Raw genomic sequence first — 12,410 nt, 5'->3', positions numbered from 1 at the left:
CGAAAAAAGGCACAAGATCCAGGCTGGATAGATAATCACCTGTAAAGGCTAGAAAAACACCCCGGTGACGGCTAATTCGTTAGTTTTTAGCTGCAGCAATCAGTAAGTCTCTACGTTTAACTGTTATTAAATTATCTAAATATGAATCAGAGGTGCTGTTTGGGATCATGGACGATCCATTTGGGTCAGACTTGCGTTTATTTTTGTCAGTGTTTTAAGCGCTTGAGGTAAGTTAGCCTACTACTAATGTTTAGCGTCATCTCAGCCTCGAAAGCAAACAAACATACTGCTGTTCTTTCTCTACTAATGCAGCATCTATTCAACAAATTAATAACTTTATAATGATATGACAAAATGTACTGTATACATACCTTTTTGCTGTTGATGCTTTAAATGTGCATCTGATGTCAGCACAGCATGTGCTCTCCGTGCAGCGCGCAGTAACACGTGTCGAAAATAAACAACACGAGGCATCAGTGATAGTTATTATTTCGCCTCTAGAGGCCGCTATTGTAATGCAACCCTATGCAGTATAGCACTGCACTATTGTGCAATGCAAAATCACATCGGGGTGTGTGACTGGTCACAAGTACAAACTGTGCTGATGGGTGTGGTAAGAAATGCATCTGAAATTGCCCTTTAAAAATTGTACTGTAACTATGCTACTTACTCCCCTTTTAACTCTTGTACAGCACATGGTCACTTTGTTTTGAATTTGTGCCAAATTTATGATGCAAAGTTTAAGTTATTGTAAGGCTTCTTGCTTTTAGACATTATTTAACATTTAATATATGTAGCCTCTGTTGTTAAATGAAACAAATGGTTTTGTAGACAAAACATGTTTGTATTTCTCAAAAATAAAATATTTTTTGTATTCGTACCGAAACTCAGGTATTGCATCGTCACTAGTATTGAAAACTTTTAAATAATGCCCTGCCCTACTCATAAGTAACAAAACAATTGATTAATGTAAGTCAAAAAAGTTGACCAAACAATTAAAAGGGGTCCAACACTGTAACATGCAATGTGATGTCCTCACCTTTCAACTTGCATACAGACTAAGGGCAGTCTTTAAAAAAATACATCCTCATTGCCACAACTACAGAAACATCACCTGTGCATCAACTCAAGAATAATACTGACCAGACTGTCAACGGCACACTGTTCAATCACTAATTTCAACCTCAATCTACACTTGGACCATCCCAATTTAGCTGTCACAGAGATAAGACATTCCTGTCAGGCACAGAGGGCAGGAACTGCAACTAACCTTCATAAAAACAGTGGAATGAGCATTATCCTCTTTTTATCTCTCATCTTTACCATATGCCTGAATTAACCTTCCCATCTGACCCTGTCATAATGTATTCTTTCAGGACACCTGGTACGTAACTGACTGGCACGTGCCTGTCTATTAGCTCAGTTTTTATACCATCTATATCTAGAACTTGTAATTGCCTGGGTCGACGGAGCAGATGGAGAGATGATCCAGCTGATAACCCAAATTTTCTAATACTAGCCTGACATCACCAGCCTACTTTTTGGTTACTCAATGGGCCTCATTCAAGAAGCATTCGTACAAACAGATTTATTCTTAAGTGGCACAAATGAGGGATTTAAGAGGATTTGTGACATTTACAAATTTTCTTGTACTTAATATTTTTTCTTAGGTACAAACAAAATTCACGAGTGGGCCAGACCTGTTGTACGAGTCATGTACGGATAGTCTTACTCTCTCCACAAGGGGGAAAAACACTCATCTGAATGAATTTGGAGTTTAAATAGGAAATCATACTACTAAATAAATAACTATATAACTAAGACAAGCTTCGTGCAAAGTTAATATTCTGTTCACCATATAATCATCATCATGGCCGCCAATTTACTAAGAGATTTGTATTTGCCGATTTCGGCAAACAAATTTGTACAGTTCAGTAGTTGTAGGAAAATTCTCTCACTCAGACAGCTGCCTCAGGGTCTATATGCAGGTCGCTGTATTTCTCTGTAGCATGCAACAGTGTAACATCACCTGCTACTGTAGGCTATAATATTCTCTCATCTAATATCTCCATGTCACATGACCGCCTTTCATATAAGTTAGTCATGGACCGCTTTTCTTTCCTTTAGCATTTGACTTTAACCATTCACTCTTTTTTTGTCACAGTGCTGCACTTCTCTGATGAAAGTTGTTGACAGCTGTACTATAAATATTTCTAACAGATCCAGGTCTTCTAATACCACTACTGACACTGCTTAACATAGCATCAAGCTATGTTTAGCATCCGATACCAGTGCTAAAACTCAGCTACTAGCTAACGGTAACGTAGCGTTCTGTGCAACGATGCGTCTGAAAAAGAAAAAAAAAAAAAAAAAGTCTATCGCCCTATTGGCACAGCATTTCAGTACCCAAACCTATTTCTGCCTGACGCACCTCCGACGGTGCCGTTGTGCAGGCTGCACAACAGCACCAGGTACCAAACTAAACTAACACCCAGCCATATATGGCTAATTTAATTATATAAATGCACAAATCTCATGTATGTGTACGTCCTAATGAACAGGTGGCATTTATCAGGCTAAAACAAGCAACTTATGACAAGTTTGTCAAGTTAAAAAAGTTTGGGTGATCTGACTTAAAACACTCGTACAAGCAAACATCACAGCAGAAAGTGAGGGAAAAAAAAAATATGAAAATGTTCTTGCATGAGGCACAATGTGTTCTGGCAAGCTTTTTCTTTACAGAGAAGCCAGACCAAGTAAGCTGTAGAGCGACAGATTGACATCACTTTTCTTCACACAGATATCAACTTGAACCTTTTCTTCACCTGACTGGACTAACGCACCCACTGGGCTGTTAGTCATGACTTATGATTTTCACAATAGATGTATCGTACATGGCAGCCATTTAGCAATGTGGTTAAATCCCTCCTTGAATATCCACAAAAATCTAAATCTGAATGCATTTGTAGCAAAGAAATATGCCACACAGTTGCTGAATCCACTTCATTTTCTAACACCTTTTTTGTTTACAAAGTTTAGAGAAGGAGTGAGTCATTATTCGAGCCACAGATTGCTGATTGGTTGTGACACATACCGATCTTAATCAGTTGATTATAATTTTGCCTTGATTGCAAAAAACAAGCTGTATGTGAGATGTAGTTGGGAAAAAAAAATTCAAACAGCCCTGTCTCCTGCCTTCGCCTTTTTTTTACAAACTGTACTCGGCACTAAAGCTCTACATGCTCACCTACGGTTAGTAAAGTTGTTTGTCGGTTAGATAATAGAAATGTACAAATAAAGTCTTATGGATGAAAATTCTTCTCTTACCAATGATGGCATCCTTGTCTCGGTTCTCCAGCTCTGCGATGGGCACAAAGTCACAGTGCACTGCAGGGATGCCCTGATTGTCATCACATGGCACGATGGATGATTGAGCGTGGAGTGTCATCTCGTAGTTGTTCTTCAGTGTGTTGTACTGTTTGTTGGCCACCTTCAGCGTAGCCTTGGTTATGTAGTACACCTACAGAGAATGGGTGAGCAAGGTGAGCTGGCATTATAAAATTAGAGTTTATCAGACTGGTGATTTCCTGTGAATTTGAGGCAACTGTGATCGAATTGGGTGACCACTATATTGATCCTGCAAAGGAAATTATTATTACAATGCAGCTTCTATTCCAATAAAAGCTTTTAATAAGAAAGGAAAACCCTTCAGGTCCAACTAAGATGTGGTGTCATATCAGGCTCATCACTTCACAAATTCACCAGAAAATAAGTAGCAGCTGAGACCGAGTCTGCTAAACAGCACAATTTAAACTCAATATGTGAGGCACACTTCTTCATTAACTCCCCAAACTCTCCAATACACCCCCCCCCCCCTTTCCCTCCTCCTCTCTCTTTCTCTCTCTTTGATTTACCCCACACAGAGATAGGAGCATGAAACTAATGTGATAAGCATTCTGGCCGCTCAGAGCCAGTCACACCCACTCACTGTTCTGTCAATGCTCAAATCATGAAGGGAAGACAGATTCATTCCTTTATTTATCTTTGGAGGGCAGAGGGCCCAAATTGGATCTATGGCTGAGTTGGTAGTCACTGCCAGTGGCTGATATCTGAGCCAGTGTGACTAGCAAAATGATGGTCGGGGTTAATTGAGTTATTAAGCTCTGTGGGCCAGACTGAGTTGAGCAAGAGCTTTAACATGTGTTCTACCTGTCTGTAATTGCATTGGTATACTGGAACATGCAAAGGGCATGTTCTGGGTGTTCAGAGTGAGCACCACCCATTTCAGCACAAACAGAACACACCAATAAGAACAAGTTTTTCTCTTGCATAAACAATAGCTTGAGACTCGTGTGAACTCTCTTACGTGAAGAAAAAAAATGTTGGTATCTCTCACTGTCTGCCATCATGCATCTGTATACCTCATCTGACATTTTACTTATTGTCACTCATTTATTAATGGTGTTTTTAATTTGTTTAACCACGTTGATGCAATATACACAGTACTAGTATTTGACTTCCCATGTTGGTAAAACTGAAGTCACAAGTTTCAGTGAGGGCAGTACTATTTCCTCATAAGTATAATATGGAACTCCTAAAATGAATTGTTCCTTAGTACTCATGATTATTTAAGGATCCTACTGTATAAACTTTAATTCTTGCATAAAATTCTGTTTGATTTGCAGGCCTTCACCAAGGTCAGAGGTCAGCTTCAGTGTCAGTTATGCAACAGCAGCTGGAGCTGGTGGGCATTACATTTTCTTACTAAAGGACAGTAAAGCAGATGCTTGCTGAAACAAGGTCTTGACTTAGGACCCTCTGGATGAAAGATGATCCCATTAACAAATACCTCCAAGATTCTTTAAAAACCAGCTGGATTGGCAAAAAGATTAATATGCAATAGTGTGTGACTGACTTTAATTCTGGTACTACTCTATATGATAAACGCAAGAATACCTTTGGTTTGGAATATTCACATGCCCGCACACATCGGGAGAATTATTGGTTGCTGTGATCATTCCTCCTCTACAAACTTGTTGTGTAGAGATTGCGCCATGACTACATTGTAAGAGACAAAAATCCACTGTCCTTGTATTGTAAATGTTTTGTAAATTTCAGCCAAAGATAAACTGAAGCTTCAGAGTTACCCAAATGGAGTGGTACAGAGGGAACGTTCACTTCCAGTATGGAGAGGAGGAGGGATTACAGTGACCCATAAAAACTATAATCTCTGTATCAATTACTTATGCCAGAAGATAAACTTTATACTGTACATGCATCCTCCATGGAGAACACAGCCTGCAATACTTTCTCTGATAAAATTAAGATAACTTTAAGATAACACTTTAACAACAGCAAAACAATATCAACACATCAGATTTGACAAGTTTTCTCAGAGGACCGCACTCCCAGCCTCATATATCCACCCAAATGCTCAATGTCTCCAACATATATATATTTCAGTAAAAAATGACTTAATAAATCCCTTCCACAAAATCCTCTAATACTTGCCTCTGGCTCATTCATTGGCCTAAAGTCCTGCAGGCATGAGAGGATTTTGCAGAAGGGTTTATTAGGCACTATTTTACCTATGATAAATTAGTTTGAGGAGTTATGTGCATACAAAATGGATAGCTGCGACTGAGGCTTACTCTGCAAGTGTTTTTGTGAATGTTTTATAGCCTTTAGATATTGTCTTACTGTTGTCAATTTTATCAAAGAAATTAAATGGCTACGGTGTTTGAAAGCTCCTTTTGAAACAATATGAGTACAAACATTTTCTTGCGGCATTCAAAGCTATTGGCGATGTGTAATATTTGCAAAATGTATCCTTTTTAAGTGAAGTTTCCAAGATGCTCTTATCACTTCAAGTGAGGAAGGATATGGGTGAGTGGAATCTGCTCACCTTGCCTTGCTCCACTAGAGAGAAAAACTTGTCCACTTCTTTGTTGAAGGCTGTAATCTTGATTTCTCCCTGTTGACCACCAGCACATTTCCATTAAACATTTCGTTTCACGGATAAAACCACATAAACAGATATTCAGGCCTCTCCACTCCTCTACTCACACTCTCATCCACTATATCAAAGGAGAAAAGCTTGCCCTCTCCTTTAGAGTTACTCCAGGTGCGGATACTGGACTTGCTCGTGACTCGGGCTCTGACAGTCCACCTAGGGAGATGCACAGAGTGACACTTAACTCAGTGCTTTCAAAAGTATATGTCAACAAAACTAACTTAACTAAACAACATGCTGTAAGTGATTTTTAGGGGAAAACATTCCCATACTTTAAACAAAAAAAATACCTTAATTAAAATTGAACTAGTTTTCTGATATAAAAAAACATGCCAACTGACCAAAATCCAACCTTTGCAAATGTTTTACTTGAATGTCTTCCATCATGTTTTAATTTAGTTTTTCCATCAACGGATTTATTTTATGTGAATGCACACAGATCACTTAAAACAAATCAACGTTTTGACCAACACAGTTATGTGCAACTTAACTAAGAGTTGCAGTCTAAAGGTCAGCACAAACAGTAAAGTATGCTGCAGAGACACTTTAAAAAAACTTCTTTTGTTAATGAGCATTCCAACTCAGCTCACATCAGTCACCAACGTGAAAAAACTGCACAAAAGAACAATTCCCAAGAAAATTGGATGAGTGTCTTCTCAGTCTTAAAAGTTCCATGAAAGAAAAGCATCAAGCAACTTTGTGAACTAGGTGTTGTACATCCGCCAACTCCTGGATACATTTGAAATGTGCTTCTTGTTCTGTTTTTAACAACAGTCAGCCAAGTTCGGCAGTTTATGCAACAGTGAGCTTTTTGACTGCATTGATAATTGTGCAGTGGAGGATATTCATACCATAACTTTGCCTGCAATTAAATCCCCTATCATGAGAGCAGCTGCTGGCCCAAAGTGAACCCCATTCCCTGCTCAGTATGGATAAGACTGCTACACCAAGGTTTATGGCAGCCAAAAGCCAATTATAGTCTGCTCTAGATGCTATTACTTAACACCAGCAGAATGGGATGAGAAAGCTATGCAAATGGCCATAAAAAAGAATGTGAACATACACAGCATCCCTATATAATCTGCTGTATGTAACACTTTGTGTCACACACACCCATACTTTTCATTTCACGCAAACCTACGTAGAAGGACCACAGCTGCTGAAGTCATCTGTTTTACTCACTGTAGGTACTCCCTAACTTCTAAGTTAGAACAGTCATCAGTTTATTACAACACATCAAGGCACAGTTATCTTTACAGCTTGCAATTTCAAACAGGGCTACGTAGTCAGAGCCCATACATGGAGAGAAAGTTGACAGAGTACCTTTACTCCAATCTGGACAACTACATCTTGCTTTACTGTGCTATTGTCTTTTTGTGGCCAACTTTAAAAGGTCAAAGACAGAGAATTAACTCAAATGAAATGATAAGAAGTGAGAAGGAAAAACCGCAGTACAACTGAACCCCAGAGGGGGTAAAGAAATTGTAAGAGGAAAGGAAAGGGGGAAAAAACGAGGTCGGCCAAATCCCCACTGGGCCAAATAACCGAATCAAAACCTCCGCAGCAGACCATAAAAGACCCAGCAGTACCTGCCGTTAAAATGTTTCTGAGGCAAGATCGGTCCTTTCTTTTCATTTCCATGCAGATGGGCTGAATAACATGTACATTGCACACGAACAAATACACAGACACACACAGGCATTGTTATAGAAAAACTGAATGCTCACACATGCATGCAGAAGCACATATCCACACATTTTCAAACATGCCCCAAAGCGCTACTCAGAAATGGCAGCAAACAGGGGAGTCACAGCATGAGGAAAAATAGTGTTTGCCCCTGCGGCTCAGGGGTGGCTTTGGATCATGAGGTAGAGCGGCTCGTCCTTTAATCACGAGGTTGGTGGTTCGATCCCTGTCTCTTTCTGTCTGCATGTTGAAGTGTGACGCTGACAAAATCAGTGTATTAATGTGCATGTAAATGGATGATTGGAAGGCACTTTGTCTGGTAAGGAAGAAAGGCGCTATATAAATGCTGTCGGTTTTGCCATTTACATGTCAGTCGGGTTCAGTGCTTTATAACTATCTGTTAAGGAAAAACTCAGGAACAGCACAACTCATGTCACATACGTGAACAAGGTTCGGGAGACTTTAATGACTTACACAGCATTTAATGGAATCTCAATTGAGGAGAAAATTTAGGCAGGCAGTACAGTCTTCCTGAAAGTGTATTTAAAATCATGCTGGAGGTGTTAAGTTTAGCTGACCCTTCAATGTAAACAAAGATATTGCGGGCGCCGTAAACACATATGCTTAACCCAAATACCTCCGCACAGACAGAATGTGTTATGTGTTTACTTCCTCCATGACCTTGGCAGGATGAGGCAGCACTGTCTTATCATACAGCTGTTACGTCTCTTGTCTTCTGCCTGAGACAGGTTATGAGGTTATGTTTGACACCCACCTGAATGAGAGCTAGGGTACCACTGTCTCAACTTACATAGCATAAGTTTGTAAGCTGGAAATTCCACCACACTATCCACTACAAAAGTTAAGCCGTGTTTAAAGAATTATGAAGATACCATACATGTACAGACATGGACACACAGACTTACTTGCTTTGGTAGGGGTTAAGGATTGCTATAGGAATCACTTTTGTTGAAGAACCAGGAGAAGTGCTGGTAGCCTTCATGGGTGAAAGCATCTTTGGGGAAAACTTCATGGGTGAAGCCTTCATGGGTGAAGCCATTGGCGAAGCCTTCATGGGTGAAGCCATTGGTGAAGCCTTCATGGGTGAAAACTTCATTGGTGAAGCCTTCATTGGTGAAGCCTTCATGGGTGACTTTCCCGTAAAACCTCGGGGAGGAGAAAGGGCTGCAGGGAAAAAAGTAGGATGATACTTACTGTATATGAGTACTGATACAATTTAATAGTAATGAAAGATTAGTACATTTATTGAACAATCCCTTTGTATTATTTGATTGTAAAATGAATATCTTCAGGTTTTGGACTATTTGACGAGCAAAACAAGCACTCTGAAGAAGACCTTAGGCTTTAAAAAAGCATTCAGCGTGTAGCTTGCTAGCTCAAAGTTTGTGGTTGTTCACCGAAATGAAAGGAGTTTGAGAACGGCAACACGCGAGCCACACGTGGGATGTCAGGCAATTATCCTGGAAATGTACTTCCGTTGATCCAGACTAAATTATCCAGCAAATTTAAATAGTTACTACTGTACCGTTACTGTATTTTGGCTGGCACAATATAATTTTGTGTGTATATATATATATATATATATATATATATATATAAATAAAACTCAAATGAAGCTGGCGGTGAGAGTAATTTTATTGCGTAATGAATCACGAGCCAGACTACCCACAATGCAACTCGACTGCTGACAGTACAATCTGAGATTCTGGTGTGTTGTGCTAGTAGTAGCGAATGTGGCTTTGAGCTGCTGGCCTAAAGCAAAAAATAGAATTGAAATTTGTTTCCATTGACTGTAAAGGAGTTCCACACATGTGAGATATTTAGTACCTCAAAGCACATGCAAAAGTTTCCAAGAACAGTAGTTGAGGTAGACAAATTAATTTGCTGATACAGATGCTTAACTGTAGAGCACCTACCAGTTTGCCATTAGGCAGTACAAACTTAAGTAAACACCCTAAAAAAGGTTTCAGCGATTATAAAATATCAGTAGTAGTACTATAATCTGATTGTGTGAGCAGCTGCTCATAGGAAAAAAAATGTAACTCTCCCCACAGAGTTACTCATTTCCCGGTTAACATCAGTTGTGCCAATGAATGAATTAGTGTTTTTCTTCTTGGGTAAGACGGCCAATCAGTTATTAATTTCATAATTACTGTACTTATGGCTTTCAGTCGTAGGACAAAAAATTATTAGGATTAGTTATCGGAATGTCAATACACCAGACATAAATTTGTATATATTAGTCTTAACCACATACATGAATTGTGACCATTTTATATTTAGTTCGCAGTCCCTCCCCCCTTTCCGCTAAAGCCCAAAATGGTCTCCTAAGCCCCTTGTGGGGGGGCCACAAGGGAGAATGAATGTGTGTGCATGTGCAGTGATTGACACGCAGTTAGACACCCCCCTGGCTGAGATTGGTGCATCTGAACAGGGAGCGGTGTTTTTTTGCAAATCGCACTACAGGCTGTAGGTGGTGCCAGAGGAGCCAGATTTCTTTTTTAATTACCTGCTTCATGTAGTTCTACTCGAACGTAGGGTCTGTTTCAGCAAATATGACAGAAATTTAGTTTTATAAGTCTTACCTACTGCACTGCAAGGTTATACTGTAGGTTGTTAATCACAGATGCTTCTAATAATCATGATATATTTATCATGTTGTGTAATAGTAAAACTAATGTTGAATCAATTAAGCAGTTTTTTTTTTTACAACAGTGTGCTGTCCTCATATGTTAAATTGAATTACTATGTTATTATTTCTGTCATGTTAAGTGTGCACTTATAATATAAGACCTCATATAAAATACAAAAAAAAGTAAAAATAGGTTCCCTTTGTTTCTAAAACAACTGATTCGCTTTCATATTTCTTTTACAAATAACAATGCTAGAAAACAGTTCAGACTGGCCAACAGAATCGCATCAGCCCCATTTTGGCATTAATGGTTTGCCATATTGAGGAACAGCATTTGAGGGAAGAATTGTCAGGGATAAAAAGATGCAATTCCACCGAGACCACTCCCCGATATAAGCTCCTGTTCTGGAGCACAACAAATACTTGCCTCTATGGTACTCTCTTTTGCAGGTGTGTACTATTTTGTGTGTGTGTGTGTGTGTGTGTGTGTCATGAGCTAATTCCTTGGGGAAATCACAGATTGAACAGCTATTTTTCAGGCGAGGGGTAATTAACATCAATATTCATACACACGCAACCCGGATTGGAGTGTTAAGAGGGAAGAAGCTGGTAGTGAAAGAAGAGAAGGGGAGATGATGGGTGTAGATGGGTTGAGGGAGGGGGGGGGGTGAGAAGAACAGAGCAAAGAGAGGGGCATAGAGTTTGTCAAGGATCCTCATTTTTTGTGATTAAGATCAGTACAGAGTCCTAATATGTATTCCACTAACGTATTCAACAGCCCCTGTTTGTGGAGAGTGCTTGGTGGGGAGGAACTATAGGAGAGAAAATGAGAAATATATACTGTATACAAGAAAAAGGCAATACATGAAGAACGTGAATAAGAAAGCAAGTGTGTAAAAGTGTGTGTGTGTGTGTGTGAGTGAGAGAGAGAAGAGAAAGTGTTGTGAGGACAAAGGAAACCTGCAGAGAATGGTTAGTGATGAATAATAAATATTTTCTTTAACTGCACTTCAGCGAGTGCAGATTTCTTTTTGGAATTTAAATATCTGTGAAGCAGTTTGAAGGTAGTCTATTTCAAGTGTTGCTGCTGATTAATATTTAAATTGGAATACAGAACCATCAGTGTTATGACCTTTGCCTAATGCTGAAGGTCTAGTATATCTTTTTTTGTTTTAATTGAGAGTACAATGTCACTTGTGACAGAGAGAGCTTACAAGGCATGATCAAAACAATAACAATGCTAAAAACATTTTAAATTTTTCCTTCAAACTTTGCTGACACCCAAGGACTCTGATGAAGATGTAACCTTACATCGAAACGTTAGACACTGTTATGCACCTTAAGAAATAAAACCAGAGGAAACATGCTCTGACCCCCCAAGAGGTCAGGCTTCACAACAGAACAGAACGCCTGAAGCTGAAAGGAGGTACTTTCCATTCAGATAATTACACTTTCTCCTGTCCTCACTCCCCCGCCCTCTGGCCCGCGACCTGGAAATCAATCAAGTTCATTATCAAGAATGATATGTCTTGTTGAAGACGAGGAACAAAGTCCCACAGGTGCATTCTATTAGGGCTGGGCAATATATTGATATCGATATATGAAGCTAGATATCGTCTTAAATTTTGGATTATGTTCAGACTGTAGGCAAAAGGCCAAAATAGACAATCTGGCTCTCTTTCTCTTCATTCTTCTCCTCCTTAGCACCTTCTCATTAATGTTACGGCTGCCATTACACAAACACTTATAATAAAAGCAAAATGCTTACTTCCTCCATAACCTCCCTAACTTGAGTGCAACAGCGTGCTGTGTCTGATGTCGTTCTTATTGTTCTTTTGCGCATGCGCGTCAGTTGGAAACCGCAAACAGTTCACACTGGAATCTGATATAGGCCACATTTTAAAAGGTAATGTGAACAGCCAAACAAAAAAAATCTGATCTGAGCAAAAAAATCTGAATTAAGCATTAAGACTTTCGGTGTGAACGTAGTCAAAGTGTTGTCCGTTTCTGGTTTTAAAGGCTGCATTACAGAAAGGTGATTTAATTTTCCAGGCTTAC

The 12,410-nt window shown here is 39.3% G+C and overlaps 1 protein-coding gene across 2 annotated transcripts in view; it reads right to left on the bottom strand.

The window, feature by feature from the left end:
• Positions 1-12,410, bottom strand: part of LOC114566725 (replication protein A 70 kDa DNA-binding subunit-like) — a 43,267-nt gene that overhangs the window by 22,226 nt on the left and 8,631 nt on the right. For both annotated transcript variants that reach the window (XM_028595402.1, XM_028595403.1), the window contains exons 7-10: positions 8,626-8,884; positions 6,067-6,169; positions 5,906-5,974; positions 3,328-3,520 (exon numbers count right to left, since the gene is read on the bottom strand). In XM_028595402.1, coding sequence (XP_028451203.1) covers positions 3,328-3,520; positions 5,906-5,974; positions 6,067-6,169; positions 8,626-8,884 — 624 coding nt within the window. The remainder of the gene's footprint in view (positions 1-3,327; positions 3,521-5,905; positions 5,975-6,066; positions 6,170-8,625; positions 8,885-12,410) is intronic.

The sequence above is a fragment of the Perca flavescens genome, chromosome 13 (assembly GCF_004354835.1).
Source record: "Perca flavescens isolate YP-PL-M2 chromosome 13, PFLA_1.0, whole genome shotgun sequence".
Lineage (NCBI taxonomy): Eukaryota > Metazoa > Chordata > Actinopteri > Perciformes > Percidae > Perca > Perca flavescens.
Note: the sequence above shows the minus strand (reverse complement) of the source record. Positions and strands in the feature narration are given on the sequence as shown.